Raw genomic sequence first — 22,336 nt, forward strand, 5'->3', positions numbered from 1 at the left:
ATCAACATCTTCATTCTTTTTTATGGATGAATAATATTCTGTTGGTGCGTATAGACCACATTTGTTTATCTCTTGATTTGTTGGTAGACAACTGTGTTGTTTCTACCTTTTGGCTATTGAGAATCATGCTGCTATGAACATTGATATATACATATTCTGAATATTACTGTTTTATCAGATATGTGATTTGCAAATATTTTCTCCCATTCTATGGGGGTGCCTTTTTACTTTATTGATAGTGTTCTTTGATGCAGAAGAGTTTTTCATTTTGATGAAGTCCAATTTGTCTATTTTTGTTGTTGACTATGCCTTTGATATCACAGCCAAGGGATCATTGCCAAATCCAATGCATGAAGCGTTTCCCCTGTGTTTTATTGTAAGAGTTTCATAGTTTTAGCACTTACATTTAGGTCTTTGATCCATTTTGAGATAATTTTGGTATATGGTGTTAGGTAAAGGTCCCACTTCATTTTTTTGCACTTGGATATTCATTTTTCTATGACCATTTGTTGAAAAGACTGTCTTTTTCCCTTGAAAAATCTTGGTACCCTTGTTGAAAATACCCTGACCTATACGTGAGGATTTATTTTTTGGTTCTCTATTTCATTGATCTCTGTTTGTCCTTATAACAGTACCACACTGTTTGATAACTGTAGCTTTGTAGTAAGTTTTGAAATTGGGAAGTGTAAGTTCTCCAAGTATATTCTTTTTAAAAATTGTTTGGGCTATTTAGAGTCCTTTGAAATTCCATATGAATTCCAGAATGGGTCTTTCTTTTTTCTTTCTTTTCTTTTTAAGTTTACTTATTTTTGAGAGAGAGAGCAGGGGAGAGGCAGAGAGAGAAGGGGACAGAGCATCTGAAGTGGGCTCTGCGCTGACAGCAGAGAGCCTGACATGGGGCTCAAACCCATGAACCGCAAGATCATGACCTGAGCTGAAGTCAGACACTTAGACTGAGCCACCAGATGCCCCAGGATGGTTTTTTCTAAGCATTGACTTTGGAATCAAGTGGTCTTGAGTTTGTATATTTTCCTCATATCAGTTACATTGTTTGGGGGCAAGTCTCTCAACCTATTTGAGTCTCAGCTTCATGGTCTATAAAGTGGGAATAGTAACAGAGTTTACCCCGTAGAGGACTTGTGATTAAAGGAGAGAATCCATGTAAAATGCTTAACTGTGACACAGCACTCAGCTATGCTTATCTTTCTCTCTCTCATTTCCGGGAGTAGGAATAGACATACTCAGGAAGGTCCTTTCCAGCTTGATGTTACTGTGATTTAGTTTATTAAAAAAACTGTTTTTTAAAGAGAGATAGCATGTGCATGGGGGGGGGGGGGGACGGAGAGGGAGACTATCTTAAGCAGGCTTCAAGCCCAGTGCAACACGGGGCTTGATCTCACGACTCTGAGATCATGACCTGAGCTGAAATCAAGAGTCAGGCACTTAACTGACTCAACCACCCAGGTGCCCCAATGTTATTATGATTTTAAATACCGGAGCATAGTAGCAGTAATAATATTTAAAACATTGTTTTAGAATTCTTCAACACTCTTTTTTTGGGGATGTAGTTTACATATCATGAAATTTCTCCACAGTATGTGTTCAGTTTGATATAGTCATCACTGCTGTTCAGAATTAGAATATTTCTAACACCTCAAAATAATCTTTAGTTCCTGTTTGTTGTTTATCTCCACTTTTCATTTCACTCCAACTGCAAGTTCTAGCATCCACTGATGTGCTTTCTGTCTCTGTAGTTTTATGTTTTCTAGAAATTGCATGTAATTGGAGTTAACACAGTTCTCAGTCTTTTATGCCTGGTTTCTTTCACTTGCATTGTTTTTTGTGGTTCATCCATTTTGTTGCATTCCTTTTTATGGTTGTATCTCGTTGTGTTTATCCATTCACCTGTTGAGGGACATTTGAACTGTTCCAGTTGGAGGCTATTGTGAACAATGGGGCTATGAATATGATTGCTTCTTATGCAATGATCTCATTTACTCCTGATAGTAATCATATGAGATAGGTACCATTATTCTTATTGTATAGGAGAGCTTTGAGGCATATAGAAATTAAATAACTTATCACGGGTGCAATAGTTAGAAAACGAGTGTTTTTTAAAAATTTTTTTTTAACGTTTATTTATTTTTGAGAGAGAGAGACAGAGTATGAGCAGAGGAGGGGCAGAGAGAGAGGGAGACACAGAATCTGAAGCAGGCTCCAGGCTCTGAGCTGTCAGGACAGAGCCTGACATGGGACTCGAACTCGTGAACCATGAGACCATGACCTGAGCTGAAGTTGAACGCTTGCTTAACTGACTGAGCACCAGAAAACTGGAGTTTTGATCGAAACCCAGGCATTCTGACTCTAAAATACATACACTAGGCCAGTGGTCTTGAAACCCTTTTATTATTGGACCACTTAAAATTTTAAAAATTTGGGGTGCCTGGCTGGCTCAGTCGGTTGTGTGTCCGACTTCGGCTCAGGTCACGATCTCACGGTCTGTGAGTTCGAGCCCCGCGTCGGGCTCTGTGCTGACAGCCCGGAGCCTGGAGCCTGCTTCGGATTCTGTGTCTCCCTCTCTCTCTGCCCCTAACCCACTCGCATTCTGCCTCTGTGTCTCTCAAAAATAAATAAACATTAAAAAAAAATTTTTTTTTTAATTTACCCCCCTAAAATGCTGAAAAACCTATTACCACCTTGAACATGTTTAAGTTGGATTTGGAAATAATCTCCTCGATAATGGCACCAAAGGCATAGTCAACAAAATGAAAAGTAGACAAATTGAACTTTATCAAAATGAAAAACCTTTCATCAGAGAACACCGGCAACAGAGTCAAAAGGCAACCCACAGAATGGGAGAAAATATTTGTAAATCACATATCTGATAAGGAATTAACATCTGGAATATACAGAAAACTTCTAAACTCAACAACAACAAAAATACGGCCTGATTTAAAAATGAGCAAAAGACTTGAATAGACATTTCTCCAAAGAAAGATATATAGATGGCCAATAAGCCCATGGAAAGACTCTCTACATTATGAATGATTAGGGGAAATGCAAATCAAAATGACAGATGCAACTTCACACCCATTAGGATGGTGTGATTATCAAAATAACCATTTTGATTGTTAGAATCCCAAGTAGGCTCTACATTGTCAAAACAAAAACACTTCCAAAACAGAAAATAACAAGTGTTGGTGATGATGTGGAGAAATTGAAGCTTGTATTATTCTGGTAGGGCTGCTATACCACGATACCACAGATGGGGTGAATTAAACAACAGAAGTGTATTTTCTCCCATTCTAAGATCAAGGTGCCAGCAGGGTTGGGTTTTGGTGAGGCTTGCAGAAGGCTGCCTTCTTGCTGTGTTGTCACACAAACATTCCTCTGTGCATACATTCGTAGTATCTCTTCCTCTGACATCAGACCTATTGGATTAGGGTCCCACTCTTAAGACCTCATTTAATCTTATGTCCATAAAGGCCTTCTCTTCACATACTGGGCCACCTGAAGCTGAGAGTTAAGCATATGAATGGGGGGGCGAGACACAGTTCAGTCCATGACTGAAGGTGCTCTGTTGGTGGGAATGTAGAATGATGTAACTGGTGTGGAAAACAGTGTGGTGATTCCTCATAAATTAAAAACATTACCATATGATCCAGCAATTCCACTTCTGGGTATATGTCGAAAATAATTCAAAGCAGGGTCTCAGAGATATTTGTACACCCAGGTTCATTATTCACAGTAGCCGAAAGATGGAAGTAACCCAAGTGTCCATCAGTGGATGAATGGATAAACAAAATGTGGTATATACATACATTGCAATATTACTCGGCCTTAACAAGTAATGAAATTCTAATAGATGTTGCAGTGTGGCTGAACTTGAAGATATGCTAAGTGAAGAAAGCCAGTCTCACGAAAGGACAAATATTGTATGGTTCCACTAATATTATGAGGTACTTAGAGTAGTCAGAATCAGAGACAAAAAATAGAATGGTGGTTTCCAGGGGCTGGTTTGAGAGGGGAATGAGGAGTTACTGTTTAACGAATACAGATTTTCAGTTTTGAAGATGAAAAAAGTTCTGTGGATGGATGGGGATGATGGTTACACAACAGTGTGAAGATACATAATGCCACTGAATTGTACACTTAAATATGGTTAAAATGGTAAATTTTATATGTGTAACAATTTGTAAAAATAATTTTTTAAAGTTTATTTTATTTTTTTTATTTTTTTTTTTAAATTTTTTTTTTTTTCAACGTTTTTAATTTTTATTTTTGGGACAGAGAGAGACAGAGCATGAACGGGGGAGGGGCAGAGAGAGAGGGAGACACAGAATCGGAAACAGGCTCCAGGCTCCGAGCCATCAGCCCAGAGCCTGATGCGGGGCTCGAACTCACGGACCGCGAGATCGTGACCTGGCTGAAGTCGGACGCTTAACCGACTGCGCCACCCAGGCGCCCCTTAAAGTTTATTTTGACAGAGAAAGCGTGAGTAGGGGAGGAGCTGGGGTGGAAGGAGAGAACCCCAAGCAGGCTCTACATTGTCAGCGCAGAGCCCCATGTGGGGCTTGAACTCAATAACCGTGAGATCATGACCTGAGCTGAAGTTGGATGCTTAACCAACTGAAGCCACCCAGGCACCCCTGTAAAAATAACTTTTATAAAAGAAGGATCTTACTGATTCTCCTTTTCCACCTCCCCTTTCTACTAATCCTTCTCTCCAGTTTACCAAAAAGGCATCTCTCTATTTGAAATCTAATTATATAAAGTACACTACCCCAGGGATGGAAACCCTCAGAACATCAATCTGTATGTGTTTATTTCATCTTTTGAAGGATGTTTGGGTTGACTTCATTTTTAAGCTATTATGAATAAAGCTTTTGTGAACATTTTTGTACAAGTTTTTTGTTTTCACTTATGTAAATACTGTACTTAGAAGTGAAATTGCTGTGTCATAGGGTAGTGTTTGTCAGACCAATTTCTAAAGTGGTTGTACCATCTTACATTCTTTCGAGTAATGCATAAGAGTTCTGATTGCTGAAAATCCTTGTTTATTTCCTGTTGTAAGTCTTTTTAATTTTAGCAGTTCTGGTGGGTGTGTACTAGTATCTTGTGGTTTTATTCTGTTTTCCTTATGACTAATAATAGTAAGCATTTGTCAGATATGTGTTATAAATATTTACTCCTTTTCCCTAGTTTGCCTATTTATTTTTAAGCAGTGTCTTTTGAGGAACAGGTTTTAATTTTAATCTTTTTCTTTTATAAATGCTTTCTGGATCCTTTCTGTTGATACCAAGCTCAAAAAGATTTTCTCTTGGGGCACCTGGGTGGCTCATTTGGTTAAGCATCCAACTCTTGATTTCAGCTCAAGTCATGATCTCAGGGTCATGAGATTGAGCCCTGCTTTGGGCTTAGTGCTGGGCATGGAGCCTGCTTGAGATTCTGTCTCCTCTGCCCTTCTTGCAATCAGGGTGTGTTCGTTTACTCTCTCTCTCTCGCTCTCTCAAAAAAAAAATTTTTTTTCCCGTGTGTTTTCTTTTAGAAGCTTTATAGTGGAGTTTCTACATTTATGTCTGATCCATTTTTAATTAGCTTGTAAGTGTAGTGTAATGGTAGGCAAAGCAAGTGCCATTAAAGGGGAATCAGGATATGGTTCTGGAGAAGGAGACTGAGAAACAGATGTCACATCTAGGGATGGCAGCAGGCATGTAAATTCCCCATTCCAAATCTGAGGACTCTTTAGAGGCCTCATAATTGGAATTAATACATTTAAATCTTTTTTTTTTTAAGCTTAGTCCTATTTAAAAAAATAATTTTTTAAAAATGTTTATTTATTTTTGAGAGAAAGAGACAGAGCATGAGGGGGAGAGTGACAGAGAGAGGGAGACACAGAATCGGAAGCAGGCTCCAGGCTCCGAGCTGTCAGCCCAGAGCCCGATGCGGGGCTTGAACTCACGAACCGTGAGATCATGACCTGAGCTGAAGTCGGACACTCAACCAACTGAGCCACTCAGGTGCCCCAATACATTTAAATCTTTAAATGGAAAATTTGTGAGGGACATGGGTGCTGCCAGCAGTCACTAATTCCATCTCCCATTGTGCGTATTAAAGTTGCTACTGTTTAACAACTTTGGTTGGGTCTTACTTGGGTAGGTGCTTAGACCAACCGTTGCCTGTTGATGCCCCCTTAATGTTCTTAACTGAGACTCAAAGCATTTACTTTGGAAAAATTAGAGTGTTTGATGCAGGATCAAGCTGCTGCATTCGGCAGATACACTAATAGAATAGGACTTCTGGTTCTGCTTTGTTGGCTTTTGGAACTGAAGTCATGATTAAAAAGGATGGTCCTGGGTATTGGAATTAAGTTGCTAGAGGTGAAATTCGTGGAACTTTGCAAGATGGACCAGAGTGGAAGCATTTGCCAAGAATATTTTTATTAAAGGTGGAGGAAGCTTGAAAATAATCAGCTACCATCATAGCTCCAACCATAAAGAATGCTGACCTACCTTGGGGAGGCTTTTCTGCCAAACAGCTTCCAGGAAACCAGTCTAGGTTCTAGGGGAGTGTGATTGCAAAGTTGAACTTAAAGGATTTGAGGGAAGAGTATCACTAGGAGTATAGCCTAAAGCTTAGTATAATGCTCACCATCTCCAGAACAGGCGACCCTGTTGAACCGCTATTCATATGGAACCGTTTTTCACTTCAGTCTTCCAAAACTCTCATTTGACTATTTACTACTTATCCAGATCTGTAACTGCATTGGTTTCATATGCTAGTCTTCAGAATTCACCAAAGGGACCTTTTACTGACTGGTGAGTAGCATGTGTTGGGAGTGGGATCTAGGCAGTTGAGGTGGTAGGCCCTTCTCAATCCCACTTGACGGTTCATGGCCAGCCACAGTTTGTATGGAATTGATGTTTTAATATCATTTATTTTCAGGGTTAAATGACATGGTAGGTAACTTGTTATCACTCCTTAGTAGATTTTGACTTTCTTGGCTCCTGTCTTTATGCATATATCAACCAGTGTTTTTGCTGGGATCTGATAAGCTTCAGCGTTTATAGCTTTGACTTGGCATTGGGTTCATTCTCCACTGCCAGTTCTGCTTACCGGAAGTGGCCCTGGCTTCATGCCTGCAGCTCAACAGTTTTTGCCTATTTAAAGTTTGAGAACAGTTTGAGATCTTTACAGTCCAAGACCCATAGCCACTTGCTATGCTGAATTAACTGCCTGTCTGTAAGAACTCCATCCATCCTGAGTAAAACTTTGGAGGGAACTACTACTACTAGATGGTTTCACAAATCTTTCGCCCTATTCCCACCAGCAGTGTATGGGCATTCTAATTTTTCCACATCCTCATCAACTTACCTTTTTTTCATAGCCACTCTAGTGGATGTGAAGTGGTATCTCATTGTGGTTTCAATGTGCATTTCCTTTATGGGTAATGTTGAACATTTTTCCTATGCTTGTTGACCATTTGTATGTCATCTTTAGGGGAATGTCTACTCATGCCCTTCTCCCATTTTGTTTATTGGGTTGTCTTTTCTTATTGAGTTATGGAAGTTATTTATATAGGGACGCCTGGATGGCTCAGTGGGTTAAGCACCCGACTCTTGATTTCTGCTCAGGTCATGATCTCACAGTTGAGATCGAGCCCTGTGTGAGGCTCTGTGCTGGCAGTGTGGAGCCTACTTGGGATTCTATCTTTGTCCCTCTCTCTGCCTCTTCTCTGCTGATGTGCGTTCTCTCTCTCTGTGTCTCTCTAAATAAACATTTATTTTAAAAGTTATTTATATATTGTAGATATAAATCCCTTATTGAGTATATGATTTGCACACATTTTTTTCCATTCTGTGAGCTGCCTTTTCACTTTCTTGGTATCTTTTAAAGCACTAAAGTTTTAAATTTTGATGATTGCCAATTTATTTTTCCTTTTGTTATTTTTCATATCTGTCTTATCTGTGAAACCATTGCCTACTCTGAGGTCATAAAGATTTATGCCAGTTTTTTTTTTTATTTAAAGAAAAATTTTTAAGTTTTTTTTAACTGTTCATTTGTTTTTTAGAGAGAGAGAGGGAGGGAGGGAGAGTATGAGCAGGGGAGGGGCAGAGAGAGAGGGAGACACAATCCGAAGCAGGCTCCAGGCTCTGAGCTGTCAGCACAGAGCCCTATGCGAGGCTTGAACCCATGAACAGTGAGATCATGACCTGAACTGAAGTCGGACGCTCAGCCAACTGGGCCACCCAGGTGCCCCCCTTTTATGTTAATTTTTTAAATATGTTTATTTATTTTAAGGTGGGGGAGCACAGGGAAGGGAGGGGCAGAGAGAGAAAGAATCCCAAGCAGGCTCTGTGCTGTCTGCGCAGAGCCCAAGGTGGGGCTCAATCCCATGAACCATGAAATCATGACCTGAGTTGAAATCAAGAGTTGGACACTTAAAGGACTAAACCACCCAGGTGCCCCATTGAGTTAATTTTTATAAATGGCATGATACAGGGGTCCAACTTCATTCTTGTGCTTGGTGACATGTTGTCTTAGTACCATTTGTTAAAAAGACTGTCCTTCGTTGAATGGTCTTTGGCACTCTTGTCTAAAATACTTGATCCTATGGGGCGCCTGGGTGGCGCAGTCGGTTAAGCGTCCGACTTCAGCCAGGTCACGATCTCGCGGTCCGTGAGTTCGAGCCCCGCGTCAGGCTCTGGGCTGATGGCTCGGAGCCTGGAGCCTGTTTCCGATTCTGTGTCTCCCTCTCTCTCTGCCCCTCCCCCGTTCATGCTCTGTCTCTCTCTGTCCCAAAAATAAATAAAAAACGTTAAAAAAAAAAAATAATAAAATAAAATACTTGATCCTAAATGTGAGGATTTATTTCTGAACTCTGAATTCTGTCCCACTGATCTTACGGCCATCCTTATGCCAGTGCCACACTGTCTTGATTAGTGTAACTTTGTATTAAGTTTTATAATCTGCAAGTTTGAGTCCTCGAACTTTGTTATATATACAGGCATATCTTGTTTTGTTGCATTTTACAGATACTGCATCTTATACAGATTGAAGGTTTGTGGCAACCCTGAGTGGAGTAGGTCTATCAGCACCATTTTTCCACCGGTATTTGCTCATTTTGTCTCTGTATCATATTCTGGTGATACAGTATTTCATACTTTTCATTATTATTTGTCATGGTGATCAGTGATTACAGTTTGCTAAAAGCTGAGATGATGGTTAGCATTTTTTAGCAATAAAGTATTTTTAACTGAGGTATGTACATTGTTTTTTTAGACATAATGCTATTGCACACTTAATAGGTGGCAGTACAGTGTAAACATAACTTTTATATGCCCTGGGAAACCACAAAATTCATTTCAATCACTTTACTGCAATATTCACTTTATTGCAGTAACCTGGAACCAGATCTGCACTATCTCCAAAGTTTGCCTGTATTCTTTTCTGTTTTGCACAAATGATACGATGTTACAAATAGTTATTTTGCACATATTTTAAAACTTAATGTATAATAACATCCTAGATCAACTAGCATAGCTACCTTATTTTTTGAGAGTTGCATGGTATTTTAATAGTGTAGTATACTCAATTGATGGTTTAGATTTTATAATCTTTTGCTATTATAAACAGTGCTGCAATATGTGCATTTGTAAATATGTCACCTCACACTGTAAGTTTCTAGGGAATGCATTCCTAGAAGAGGAACTGGAAAGTCAGGGGCAATATGTATTTAAAAGTTTGTGAATTGTACTCCCCTCTCTCTCTGCCCCACCCCTGCTTGCACTCTGTCCCTCTCTTTCAAAAATGAATAAACATTAAAAAAATTTAAAAAGGCGGGGAGTGTCTGGGTGGCTCGTTGGTTGAGCATCCAACTTCGGCTCAGGTGTTGATCTCATGGTGTGAGTTTGAGCCGCGTGGGGCTCTGTGCTGACAACTCAGAGCCTGGAGCCTGCTTTGGATTCTGTATCCCTCTCTCTCCACCCCATCCCTGCTTGTGCTCTCTCTCTTTCAAAAATGAATAAACATTTAAAAAAAATTTTTTTTAAGTTTGTGAATTGTAGTTTTCCTTATGTTACTGACTTTTAACTTCATCCCCATTGGTCAGAGAAGATACTTAAATGGTATCTTTTTTTTTTAAGTTTATTTATTTATGTTGTGAGGGACAGAGACAGCGTGAGTGGGGAAGGGGTGGGGTGGAGAGAGAATCCCAAGCAGGCTCTGCACTCTGTGCAGAGCTGGATGCGGGACTTGAACTCATGAAACCGCAAGATCATGCATGACCTGAGACAAAACCAAGAGTCTGATGTTTAACCAACAGCCACCCAGGTGCCCCAGTATCTTTTTATATCTATTGAGACCTATTTGTGGTTTAACAAATGGTCCATCCTGGAGACTAGTCCGGGTGCACTTGAGAAAATGTGATTCTGCTACTTTTGCATAGAGTGTTCTGTTTGTGTCTATTAGATCTCTAATTGTGTTAAGCTATTTCCTTTTATTCTGTCTGGTTGACCGATTATTGAAAGTGGGGTTTGAAATTTCCAGTTATTAGAGAACTGTTGATTTTTCTCTTCACATTTTCAGTTTTTGCTTCATATATTTTGAGAATCTGTTATTAGGTGCTTAATATTTATGATTTATCTTCTTGCTGTATATTTTGAACCTTTTAGTTAATATCTGATGTCATCCTTTGTCTTTCATAAACTTTGGACTCAAAGTCTGTTTTGTCTGAGGGGTGCCTGGGTGATTCAGTTGGTTAAGCATCCGACTCTGAATTTCGGCTCAGGTCATGATCTCACGGTTCATGAGTTCGAGTCCCACATCGGGCTCTGCACTGACTGCAGAACCTGCTTGAGATTCTCACTCTCTCCCTCTTTCTCTGCCCCTTCCCCACACGCGTGTGCGTGCAGTCATTCTCTCTCAAAAATAAACATTAAAAAAAAGTCTATTTTGTCAGATATTAATCTAGCACCTCAGCTTTCATTTGGTTACTATTTGCATGGAATATCTTTTCTGTCTTTTCACTTTCAACCTATTTGTGTCTTTGGATCTAAAGTGAGTCTCTTTAAACATATACAGCTTATACAGTTATACAACATATACACAGCATATACAGTTGATACTTGAATGGCATGGTGGGTTGGGGCACCAACTCCATGCACTGATGAAAATCCATGTATAATTTTTAAATCCCCAAAACTTAACTACTAATAGCCTACTGTTGACTGGAAGCCTCACTGACAACTGAAAAAGTCAGCACATATTTTGTATATGTATTATATGCTGCTGTATTCTTTTTTTTTTAATGTTCATTTTTGAGAGAGAGTGTGAGCAGGTGAGGGGCAGAGAGAAGAGGGAGACAGCAAATCTAAAGCAGGCCCCGTGTGGTCAGTGCAGAGCCTGATGTGAGACGATCATGACCTGAGCTGAAACAGGCTGCTTAACCAACTGAACTACCCAGGCACTCCAGTATATACTGTATTCTTAAGGACGAGGTAAGCTAGAGAGAAAATATTATTAAAATCTCAAGGAAGAGAAAATACACATAGTACTGTTTTTTTAATCAATACCATCTATTTAATTGTTTACAAAAATGAATTGTTAGTATCTATATCAATATTGTCTTTTTATCAATAGTACCTTATCAGTATTATCATAACTTATATGATAAAAACAGTGTAGATGTTTATACATATTACTAACAGTAGATATCAAAAACAAAAAGATAATGGGGCGCCTGGTTGGTTCAGTTGGTTAAGCGTCCAACTTCGGCTCAGATCATGATCTCACTGTTTGTGAGTTTGAGCCCCCTGTTGGGCTCTGTGCTGACAGCTTAGAGCCTGGAGCCTGTTTTGGATTCTGTGTCTCTCTCTCTCTCTGCCCCTTGTCTATATGCACTCTGTCTCTCTCAAAAAATAAACATTTAAAAAAAGAATATAAAAAATTCATATTTATTTACAGGTACTAATGATTCATGCAGTGGCACCAAGGAAGCAGCAATATGATTGCTTTATGGTAGCCTAGCCTGTACACTAATGAACGAATCATTATAAAATTTTTGTAGCATACAGTATTACAGTCATATTCATAATATAGTATTGGAAACACTGTTAGATTTTTAAAATATTTACCTGTGATGATAGGCTGATAGGCAGTTTCTCCAGTTATGGGAGAGAGAGGCATACTGTATGGTAATGTAATTTTTTGAAAAAAATGTTATAAAATAGCAAGAAAACTAACATATTATTAATTTTTTGTTAAATGTCACTCACATTATGCCTATGTAAGGATAGACTGTCCACTTCATACAAGTCTTGCACATGATGTTCTACACCATGAATACTTGGGTGACGACACAGAACATCTCATCTGGCTCTTGCCATACAGTTATTACATTTTCATACAAAAACACACACATACAACAGGCTTATTTATTTATTTATTTTTTTTAAGTTTGTTTTATTTAGAGAAAGTGTAAGTTGGGGAAGGGCAGAGAGGGAAAGAGAGAGAATCCCAAACAAGCTCCACACTGTCAGTGCAGAGCCTGATGCAGGGCTCAAACTCAGGAACTACAAGATCATGACCTGACCTGACCTGAAGTCAGACCATTAACTGACTGAGCCTTCCAGGCGCCTCCTTTCATGGCTTTTTCTATAACAATGGCCTCTTCAGTGGTGTAATCCTTCCAGACTTTCATGATATTCTGTCAGGGTTCTCTTTCATAGCATTGACAGTCCTTTCCATAGAGTACCATGTTTAATAAACATTAAAGGTCCTTATGATCCCCTGATCTAAAAGCTGAATTAGAGATGTGTTTGGGGGCAGGTAGACTACTTTGGCACCTTTGGCTTTGAACTCATGGGGTTCTGGGTGGTCAAGGGCATTGTCCAATATGAAAAGAACTTTAAAAGTCAGTTCTTACCAGCAAGGTACTTCCAGACTTCAGGAACTCAGCATCAGTGGAACCAATCCAGAAAAAGTGTTCTTGTTCAGGCTTTCTTGTTGTATAACCAGAAGACTGGCTCAGGGGTTAGCAGCTTTACAGCTCATGAGCCTGACTCAAAACAGTAGAGTTAGCCTATATTTCCCTGCCTTATATCTTGGTGCTCTCTTCTCTTCCTTAATAATAGATGTCCCTTGTGGCATTTTTTTTTTTTTTTTCTTTCTGGAGTAGGACCCATTCATCTGGGTTATTATAAACCAGACATTCTTTTTCCCTCAGTGATTTTATTAGTGATTCTGAGAACTCACCTGCTGCTTCCTGGTTGGCAGAAGCTACTTCTTCCATTGTCTTGACTTTTTTTTTTATTAACAAAAATGTTTAAAAAAATTTTTGTACTGTATATTTTTTTGAAGTTTTATTTTATTTTAATTTACATCCAAGTTAGCATATAGCGCAACAGTGATTTCAGGAGTAGATTCCTTAATGCCCCTTAACCATTTAGCCCATCCCCCTTCCCACAACCCTTCCAGTAACCCTCTGTTTGTTCTCCATATTTAGAGGTCTCATGTTTTGTCCCCCTCCCTGTTTTTATATAATTTTTTCTTCCCTTCCCTTGTGTTCATCTGTTCCGTCTTAAAGTCCTCATATGAGTGAAGTTGTATATTTGTCTTCCTCTGACTAATTTCGCTTAGCATGATTAATACCCTCCAGTTCCATCCACATAGTTGCAAATGGCAAGATTTCATTCTTTTTGATTGCCAAGTAATACTCCATTGTATATGTATACCACGTCTTCTTTATCCATTCATCCATCGATTGACATTTGGGCTCTTTCCATACTTTGGCTGTTGTCAATAGTGCTGCTATAAACATTGGGGTGCATGTGCCCCTTTGAAACAGCATACCTGTATCCCTTGGATAAATACCTAATAGTGCAATTGCTGGGTCAAAAAAAATTTTTTTAATGTTTGTTTATTTTTGAGAGATTGTTTTTAAATAATGTGGAAAGTAAAAAGTGGAGTTACAAACCAAAGTTATAATAATACTAGCTTTTGTAATTGCCCCTGTATTTATCTTTACCAGAGATCTTCATTTCTTTATATGACTTTGATTACTATTTAGCTTCTTTTTCAATTTCAACTGGAAGAACTCCTGTTAACATGTCTTGCAGGGCTCATCTAATGGTAATGAACTCCCTCAGCTTTTGTTTATCTGGGAATGTGTCATTTCTTGGCGGACAATTTTCTCAAATATAGAATTCTTGATTGACAGAGTGACTGAGTGTCTTGGTTGAGTGTCCAACTCTTGATTTCAGCTCAGGTCATGATCCCAGGGTCGTGGGTGGAGCCTGCTTAAGATTCTCTCGCTCACTATCCCTCTCCCCCACTTGTGCGCATGCACTCTCTCTCTCTAAAAAAGAAAAAAAAAATTCTTGACAGTTTATGTTTCCTTAGTATTTTACTTAAATATTTTTTTCAAGTTTTATTTAAATTCTAGTTAACGTATAGTGTAATACTGGTTTCAGAAGTAGAATTTACTGATTCTTCACTTATACCCTTAGTATTTTAATAAATTGTCTACTGCTCTGTGGTCTCTAAGGTTTCTAATGAGGAATTAGCTGATAATCTTTTTTTTTTTTCTTTTTTTGTGGCTGATAATCTTATTGAGGGTCTCGTCACTTTTGCTGCGTTGAAAATTCTTTGTCTTTTTAAATTTATTTTTATTATTTTTTTCTTTATTTTTTGAGAGAGAGAGAGACAGAGAGCAAGCTGGGGAGGGGCAGAGAGAGAGAGAGAGACAGACAGACAGACAGAATCTGAAGCAGGCTCCCGGCTCTAAGCTGTTAGCACAGAGCCTGATGCAGGGCTCAAACTCACAAACAGATCATGACCTGAGTCGAGGTTGGAAGCTTAACTGACTGAGCCACCCAGGTGCCCCCAAAATTCTTTGTCTTTTGACAGTTTGATCATATTGTGTCTTAATGTGAGTTTATCCTACTTGTACTTCATTTAGCTTCCTGGATTTATATATTCATATCTTTCATAACATTTGGTGGATTTTTTGTTTTTTGTTTTTTTGTTTTTTGACCATTCTTCAAATAATCTTTCTGCCCTTCCTCTCTCTCTTCTCCTGAGACTCCCATAATCATTGTCCATTTGATGGTATTTCCAGGCCCCCTGGGTTTTGTTCACCTTTGTTCATTATTTTTTCTTTCTGTTCTTCAGACTTTATAATTTCAACCGGCTGGTCTTCAAATTCGCTAATTTTTCTGCCTGCTCAAATCTCTTGAACCCTTTTAGTGAACTTTTCATTGCACTTGTTGTAATTACAGCTCCAGGGTTTTTAATTTATTTTTTTCTTCCACTGTATAAATTTCTGTCTCTTCATAAATATTCTCATTTTGTTTATACATGGTTTTCCTGGTTTCCTTTAGTTCTTTAAGCATAATTAACATAGTTGTCCTAAAGTCTTTGTCTAGTAAATCTGATGTCTAGGTTTATTAAGAGATAGTTTCTGTTGATTTATTTCGTTTCTTTGAATGGGCCGTATTTTCTTATTTCTTTGTCTTGTGCTTTTTTTTCCTTGTTATTGAAAATAGGGCATCATAATTTGATAACTCTGAAAATCACATTCTCCCCTTTTATTGGGGTTTACGGATTTTTTTTTTTTTTTTGATTGTTGAAGGCTGTGGTAGTCTGTTTTGAGGCTTTTTCTAAACTATTTTGCCAAGACTATTCCTTGTCCTCACTATGTGATCACTGATGTCTGTGTTCCTTTAGCTCATGTTCATCTAATATTTAGACCAAGATTTCTGTGTATGCCAGAAGCTCAAACAAAAGAAAAACAAAAAACACACTAACAAAACCAAAAAAAGAGAAAAGCAGAAAAATGTATAACCACCTGTGTTTTTGCAGAGTGGCTCTGTGCTGGGGCACTCCTTCAACATTTAGTAGCCTTCCTCTGGGCATTGGGATCAGTCTGAGGTGAAAGATTAAAGGTCTTTTCAGGTCTTGTCTCATCATGTGTGTTGCCTGGGTGTGTGTGTAGTTTTCTAAATTTTCCCACATACCTGTTGCTTTGAAATGTTGTAATTTCTCAAAGTGTTTTCACCCCAACTTCCTCATTATCTTTGAGTAGGCTTTGCAGCTTTTATTAGCAGTGCTTGCTAATATCAGGTATCTCCCAAATAGATTAGAACAGATATACTCAGTAATTTGCAAATCAGGTTTCCCTCTGATTTGAGGGAGGGAACTGGGCTGCCACTTTTTCTTCTTCTTCTTCTTCTTCTTCTTCTTCTTTTTTAATGTTTATTTATTTATTTTGAGAGAGAGAGAGAGGGAGGGAGGGAGGAAGAGGGTCCGAGTGAGGGAGCGTGCACGGGGGAGGGGCAGAGAGAGAGGAAGAGAGAATCCCAAGCAGGCTCTGAGCTTTCAGCGCAGAGCCTGACATGGAGCTCAAAAATGCTGAGATCATGACCTGAGGTGAAATCAAGAGTCGGATGCTCAACCGACTGAGTCTCCCAGGCGTCCCTGGGCTGCCACTTTTTCAAGACCAGAACCACTGCCATGCAAGGGTGAGTGGGATAGGGATGAGTAAAAACACCACAAAAGTTGCCTGTTATTTTGAAGAGATTTTTCTTGATTGAACAATCTCTTGGTTGTACACCTTTGGCTGTTTTCTAAGCTCCATCACAGCTGGTTCAGCCATTTGCTGCTGTTTTTTTATGTTTCTGTGGAAGAATGAGGGTTTGGAACTTCCTCATCTGCCATTTTGTTGAAATGTGGATTGTTTTTTCACTCTCTTGATAGTGTGCTTTGTGTAAAAGTTTGGATTTTGATGAAGTCCACTTTATTTTTAATTTTTTCCTTGTGCTTTTGGTGTCATTTTAAAAAGCCATTGCTAAATCCAATGTAATGAAAGTTTGCATCGTATTTATTTATTTATTTATTTGACGTTTATTTGAGAGAGAGAGAGCATACACACATGTGTGCGGGGCAGAGAGAGGGAGAGAGAATTCCTAGCAGGCTCTGTGCTGTTGGCACAGAGTCCAATGTGGGGCTTGAACTCAGGAACTGCGAGGTCAGTGACCTGAGCAGAGATCAAGAGTTGGAGCCTTAACTGAATCAGCCACCCACGTGTCCCTTAATCTTTTTTAGTAGCTGCAGCAAAAATCCTGGAGATGGCTTCTAAGCTTGCCTTGGGTTACATGCCCATTTTAATTTTTTTTTTTTTTATTTTTTAACAGGAGAAAATTAAATTTAGTGTCATACATATGAGGAATCCATACAGACATGAAATTCTCAAAGCAGTATGGCAACAAGAGGTTTGTAAGACATACTGAATAAGGAGAAGGGTAGTGGTCTTAAGGTACAAAGGGGAGGAAGACCATTAGCAGAAAGGTGAGAAGAGAAACAAAGTTTGCCTTATTATGCAGATAAGCTTTTTGGTAAAGAGGAATCTCTCTTAATTGCTCTCTTCCTGTACAATCAGGCAGTTAAGAAGGAGATAAAAAGTTTTTCCTGCTAGGTTTTGATTTCTTTTAATTCAAAATAATGTTTATACCATAGTGGTACATCTTAGTACATGCCCCCGCCCCCCCTTTTTTTTGAGAGAGAGCAAGCTTGCAAGCTAGCTTGAAAGCAGGTGCAGGAGCTGGGGAGGAGCATAGGGAGAGGGAGCAGGCTCCATGCCTAGTGTGGAGCCCTGACTTGGGGCTGATCTCACAACTGTGAGATCTTGACCTGAGCCAAAATCAAGAATCTGACGCTTAACCGACTGAGCCACCCGGACCCCCAGTACATGGCCATTTTTTGAGCAATCACTGTGATGAGGGCGGTAGACTGTTCTAATTGGCCAGGCTGGATTGTGTGGGCTCAACCACAGACTGAGAATGGTGTCAGTGTTGAGATGCTGTTTCCAAAAAGGAAGGTGAATGGATGCTGGAAAAATTAGTAAGTATTTAGTAAGTGTAAAGCATTCTTAGTACATTGAGAAATTTGTGATGCCCCAGGGTACACATATTTAAAAGTGAATTTCTTGGGGCACTTAGTGGTTTAATCTGGTTGAGTGTCTGTCTCTTGATTTTGGCTCAGGTCATGATTCCAGGGTCATGAGATTGTGCCCTGCATTGGGCTATGCACTGAGTGTGGAGCCTGCTTGAGATATTCTCTCTCTCTCTCTCTCTCTCTCTCTCTCTCTCTCTTTCTTTCTCTTCCCTACTCTTGTGCGTTCTCTCTCTTGCTCTAAAAAAATTTTTTTAATGTATTTCTCTTGTTATAAAGTAATAAGTAAATGTTTAAAAGTGACTTCTAAAAATATCCCTGCTGTTGTTCCTGATAAGCCAGGGTGGCAGAAATTAGTTTAGCCTTTACTTCGTGTTCTAATGTGTTTGTTTTTTGTGGTTTGTTATATACAGGTACTACTATAACTACACAGTTTGGTAGCAAAAGGATCTATTTACTGGGCCCTCTTGACATAGAGATGTGGGGGGATTCTCGATCTGCTAACAGAACAGGACCTTTTCGGTAAGTCTTGAAATTTGAACATTGAAATTTTGTAATGATGACATTTTTTGGTCTGCCATAAAGGGGAATACTTACTTTGTACAAAAACAGCTCTTGTTTGTATATTTATTTAGAGAGAGCACGTGCGCCCGCGCGCGCACACACACACACACACACACACACACACACACACGAGCAAGCAGAAGAGAGAGATCTCAGTCAGGCTTCATTCATGCCCAGTGCAGAGCCTGACTCAGGGCTTCGTCTCACAACCATGAGATCATGACCTGAGCTGAAACCAAGAGTCAGACATTTAACTGACTCAGCCACCCAGGAACCCCTAGAAATTTTTTAAATAGTTTCTGTTATTTTTAAAAAACCAGAGCAGCTCAGGTCATGATCTCAGGGCTGTGAGTTCATGCCCCCTTGCTGACAGAACAGAGCCTACCTAGGTTTCTCTCTCTGTCCCTCCTCCGCTCATGCTGTCTCTCTCTGTCTCTCTCTTTCTCTCTGAATAAATAAATAAATAAACCTAAAAAAAATTTCTGGTCCTTTCCAAAGTGACTGTGAGGTTGAATACCAAGCTTACCAAGTGTTTTGTGTTTTAGTGCCTTTTTTTTTTTTTAATGTTTATTTATTTTTGAGAGAAAGAGAGAAAGAGTGAGTATAGGCAGGGGAGAGGCAGAGACAGAGGGAGACACAGAATCCAAAGCAGGCTCCAGGTTCTGAGCTGTCAGCACAGAGCCCAACTTGGGGCTTGAACCCATGAACTGTGAGATTGGGACTTGAGTCAAAGTCAGACGCTTAATTGGCTGAGCCACCCACGTGCCCCTTAGCACTTTTTTTAAATATTAAAAAATTATCCCCTGATCGTTATTTTTCTGTTTCTTTTAAGAAAGTAATACATAATGTGGCTAAAAAGGAAAGCTAGCAAAAACGTACATAAACATTTATATATGTACATAAACATTTTATTAATTTCACTAATTTATGTCTAGAATCCAGAGCTATGTTTTGCCCACAGCACATTGTGTTTCAGTTACCAAAATAGTTATCAGGAAAAAATAATTACTTAATGCAATTTTCTGAGGTACATTTCAATTTTAGGGATTACTGGGTACAAAGAGAAGTTGAGAAAGTAGTACCATTCAGTTAGTAGTAGATTATATTTTAGATTTGCAGGGAGTTAATTTTTTTATAGCCAATATAACAGATACTGATGATTGTATTTTTAAAACCTTTGCATTGTGCTGACAATAAGGTGCCAAAGGAATGTGATTTTTATGGTTTTACTTTGTGTATGGCAAAGAAATCCAACCTATAATATTACACATTAAAAAATATTGATGTTCCCTTGAAACTTCTGTTACTAGTAAATTTTCTTTTGGATTGGCAATCTGCAAAGTGTATCATGCAAATTCAAAAAGTGTTCTCACTATTCTGAAGCTTGGGATTCCAATGAAAAATTTAGGTTGAGAACTGGGTTTCTTAAATCCATATAATATTTAGTAAAGCTAGTGTTTCATACATACTAAATGATAGGGGTCTTTCTGCTCAGCGGTCTTTAAATTAAAGCAATGGTGGTGATGCCGGGTATGTTTTTCCTTTTAAAATTTAAGGTGTGTGTCAGTGGTCAGTAAATTATAGCCTGCAGCTCACTTTTGTTTTATTGGAACACAGCCATTTGTTTCTAAATTGTCTATGATTGCTTCCATGCCACAATGACAAAGTTGAATAGTTGTGATCAAGACTGCAAAGCCTGGGGCGCCTGGGTGGCTCAGTCGGTTAAGCGTCCGACTTCAGCTCAGGTCACGATCTCACGGTCCGCGAGTTCGAGCCCCGCGTCGGGCTCTGGGCTGATGGCTCAGAGCCTGGAGCTTGCTTCCGATTCTGTGTCTCCCTCTCTCTCTGCCCCTCCCTCGTTCATGCTGTCTCTCTCTGTCTCAAAAATAAATAAACGTTAAAAAAAAAAAAAATTAAAGACTGCAAAGCCTAATATCAATACTGTCTGGCTCTTTGTGGAAACTTTACCAATCCCTAATCTAGATCAGCGGGCTTATACTTTAACATTTTTAAATATTTAGATTGTAATTTATCCTTTTTTGCCCATATTTATGGATGACTGTTTTGTAAATAAGACTGTTTCTTATACAAATTAACCTAATTTAGATTGTTTAATAAGCCTCAAGAAATGTTGGGTAACCTTAGCTCTATTGCATAACTTAAAAAAAAAAAAGTTTTTAGAACATTTTTCTTTTCACCAATTTATTATTTAAAATTCTATTTCCCCACCTTCATTTTTTTTCCTTCTGTAACCAGAGATCCATTTTACTAGTTCCTTTTTTTTAAAATATGAAATTTATTGTCATATTTCCCTTCATTTTAAATAAGTTATTACATGCTATTTTTAAGATCTTTGACTAAAAGGGAGACATAGTTTATATAGCATAAGTTTTTGGAAGACTTATGCTCTGGATTTTAAAAAAGATATCTTGTAGGAAAATGATTATTTCATTTTAACTTCTTACGTTTTATCTTATTTGGTTGAAAATGGCTTTTGTAGTCGCTGCTATTTTACGTTAATAGAACTGTATCTTGCATAAAATACAGTTCTAAGAACCCTAAAGTACGGTAGGGGTAGGTTACTCTAGATGAATTTGATCTTCCCAACTTAAGAGAGTAAGATAATCTTAGGGCAGTATTCAAAGACAGTGTTAGATGCATTCTGGTCAGAAAACATGTAGATTTAGATGCCTCAGCACCCATAAGTGTCTATCTACTGAGGCTTACTGTAAGCTAATTTTTGGGATTTGATGATTTTAAATAAAACACTAGAGTTAGTGGTAATGCATCAGTTTTAGTGCAATACTGTATTATGAAGAACATTTAAACTTGCTCTTATGATGAACCACATAGACATAATTAATGTTAATGGGAGCTAATAGAAATCATCATGTTCTGGAAATCTATTAAATATACATCATTCTAATGTTCAGGTTACTGTTGTTGAAGTCCTATTATTTTAAGAAAGGATTTGGCCTTGTAACTTTCTCCTGAACTGAGTGTCCTTCAAGTCTTTCTCTGGTGGTGTAGTCTGTGCTCAGAAGGGTCATACAATAGAACCTATATATTCTGGAAGAAGATAGCTGATTTGGACTTGATTTCCTAATATAATACTTTTGTTTTACTGCAAAATAGCAGATAACCCTTCAGATCATTTCATGTTTTCCTTTTTCATGCTCTCTCCTTCCCCTCAAGCTTAGGATCTAGGTATCTAATTGCAGATTTAAATTCCCTTTTACCAAAGCCAAAGCATGTAAAATGGTCTGAAGGTTAGGGAAGATTTGGGTAGAATGAAAGACTAGAGCAGTTCTCATTTATCTCTTGAGTTTTGTAAACTGAGAATGTGAATTTAATATTTACTTTGCTTATTTTTTAAATATATTTTATTACTATTAAAAAATAGCATGAGGCATTAGATTCTGGAATATCAGCTTTTGGGACTTGGAGATAATACTTGAAGGCCTAATGCTCTAAGTCCCTTTCAGCATTAAGCTTCTGGATGCTGTTGCTTGGCTAGGTTGATGTATGAACGCTTCGTGGCATGATTTCATGCTGCCTTTTGTGATACTCTTGGATAGTATTAATATTAGGACCCAGGTGAGAGCGCTTCTAGGTGGAGCCACTGTAGAACTGGATTTTAGATACAGCCAGGGCTGATGCTCAGCTGGTATACACTTGTGTTCTCCTGCTGGTGATATACAGCCAGTGTTCTTTCATTTTGGACCTGCATTCATTCTGATCTAGGTAGTGTCCATGCTGTAGCTGTAATCAAATATTTTGGAATGTTATCCCTGTATGCTGAAATGAGAAAGACACCGCCTAA

The 22,336-nt window shown here is 38.6% G+C and overlaps 1 protein-coding gene and 1 long non-coding RNA gene across 11 annotated transcripts in view; both read left to right on the forward strand.

The window, feature by feature from the left end:
• The window catches only part of RBM6 (RNA binding motif protein 6), a 105,136-nt gene that overhangs the window by 3,191 nt on the left and 79,609 nt on the right, over positions 1 to 22,336 (forward strand). For 4 of the 10 annotated variants that reach the window (XM_049640501.1, XM_049640507.1, XM_049640503.1 and 1 more), the window contains one exon: positions 18,363 to 18,471. In XM_049640501.1, coding sequence (XP_049496458.1) covers positions 18,428 to 18,471 — 44 coding nt within the window. In that variant the 5' untranslated portion in view covers positions 18,363 to 18,427. Of the gene's footprint in view, positions 1 to 9,035; positions 9,112 to 9,829; positions 11,499 to 17,192; positions 17,271 to 18,362; positions 18,472 to 22,336 lie in introns of those variants that run through there. The other 6 variants (XM_049640500.1, XM_049640499.1, XM_049640504.1 and 3 more) reach the window with 4 other exon arrangements.
• Positions 18,485 to 19,762, forward strand: LOC125929376 (uncharacterized). The gene is made up of 2 exons (XR_007459848.1): positions 18,485 to 18,713; positions 18,844 to 19,762. It is a non-coding gene; the product is annotated as an uncharacterized LOC125929376 (long non-coding RNA).

The sequence above is a fragment of the Panthera uncia genome, chromosome A2 (assembly GCF_023721935.1).
Source record: "Panthera uncia isolate 11264 chromosome A2, Puncia_PCG_1.0, whole genome shotgun sequence".
In the NCBI taxonomy this organism is placed as follows: Eukaryota; Metazoa; Chordata; class Mammalia; order Carnivora; family Felidae; genus Panthera; species Panthera uncia.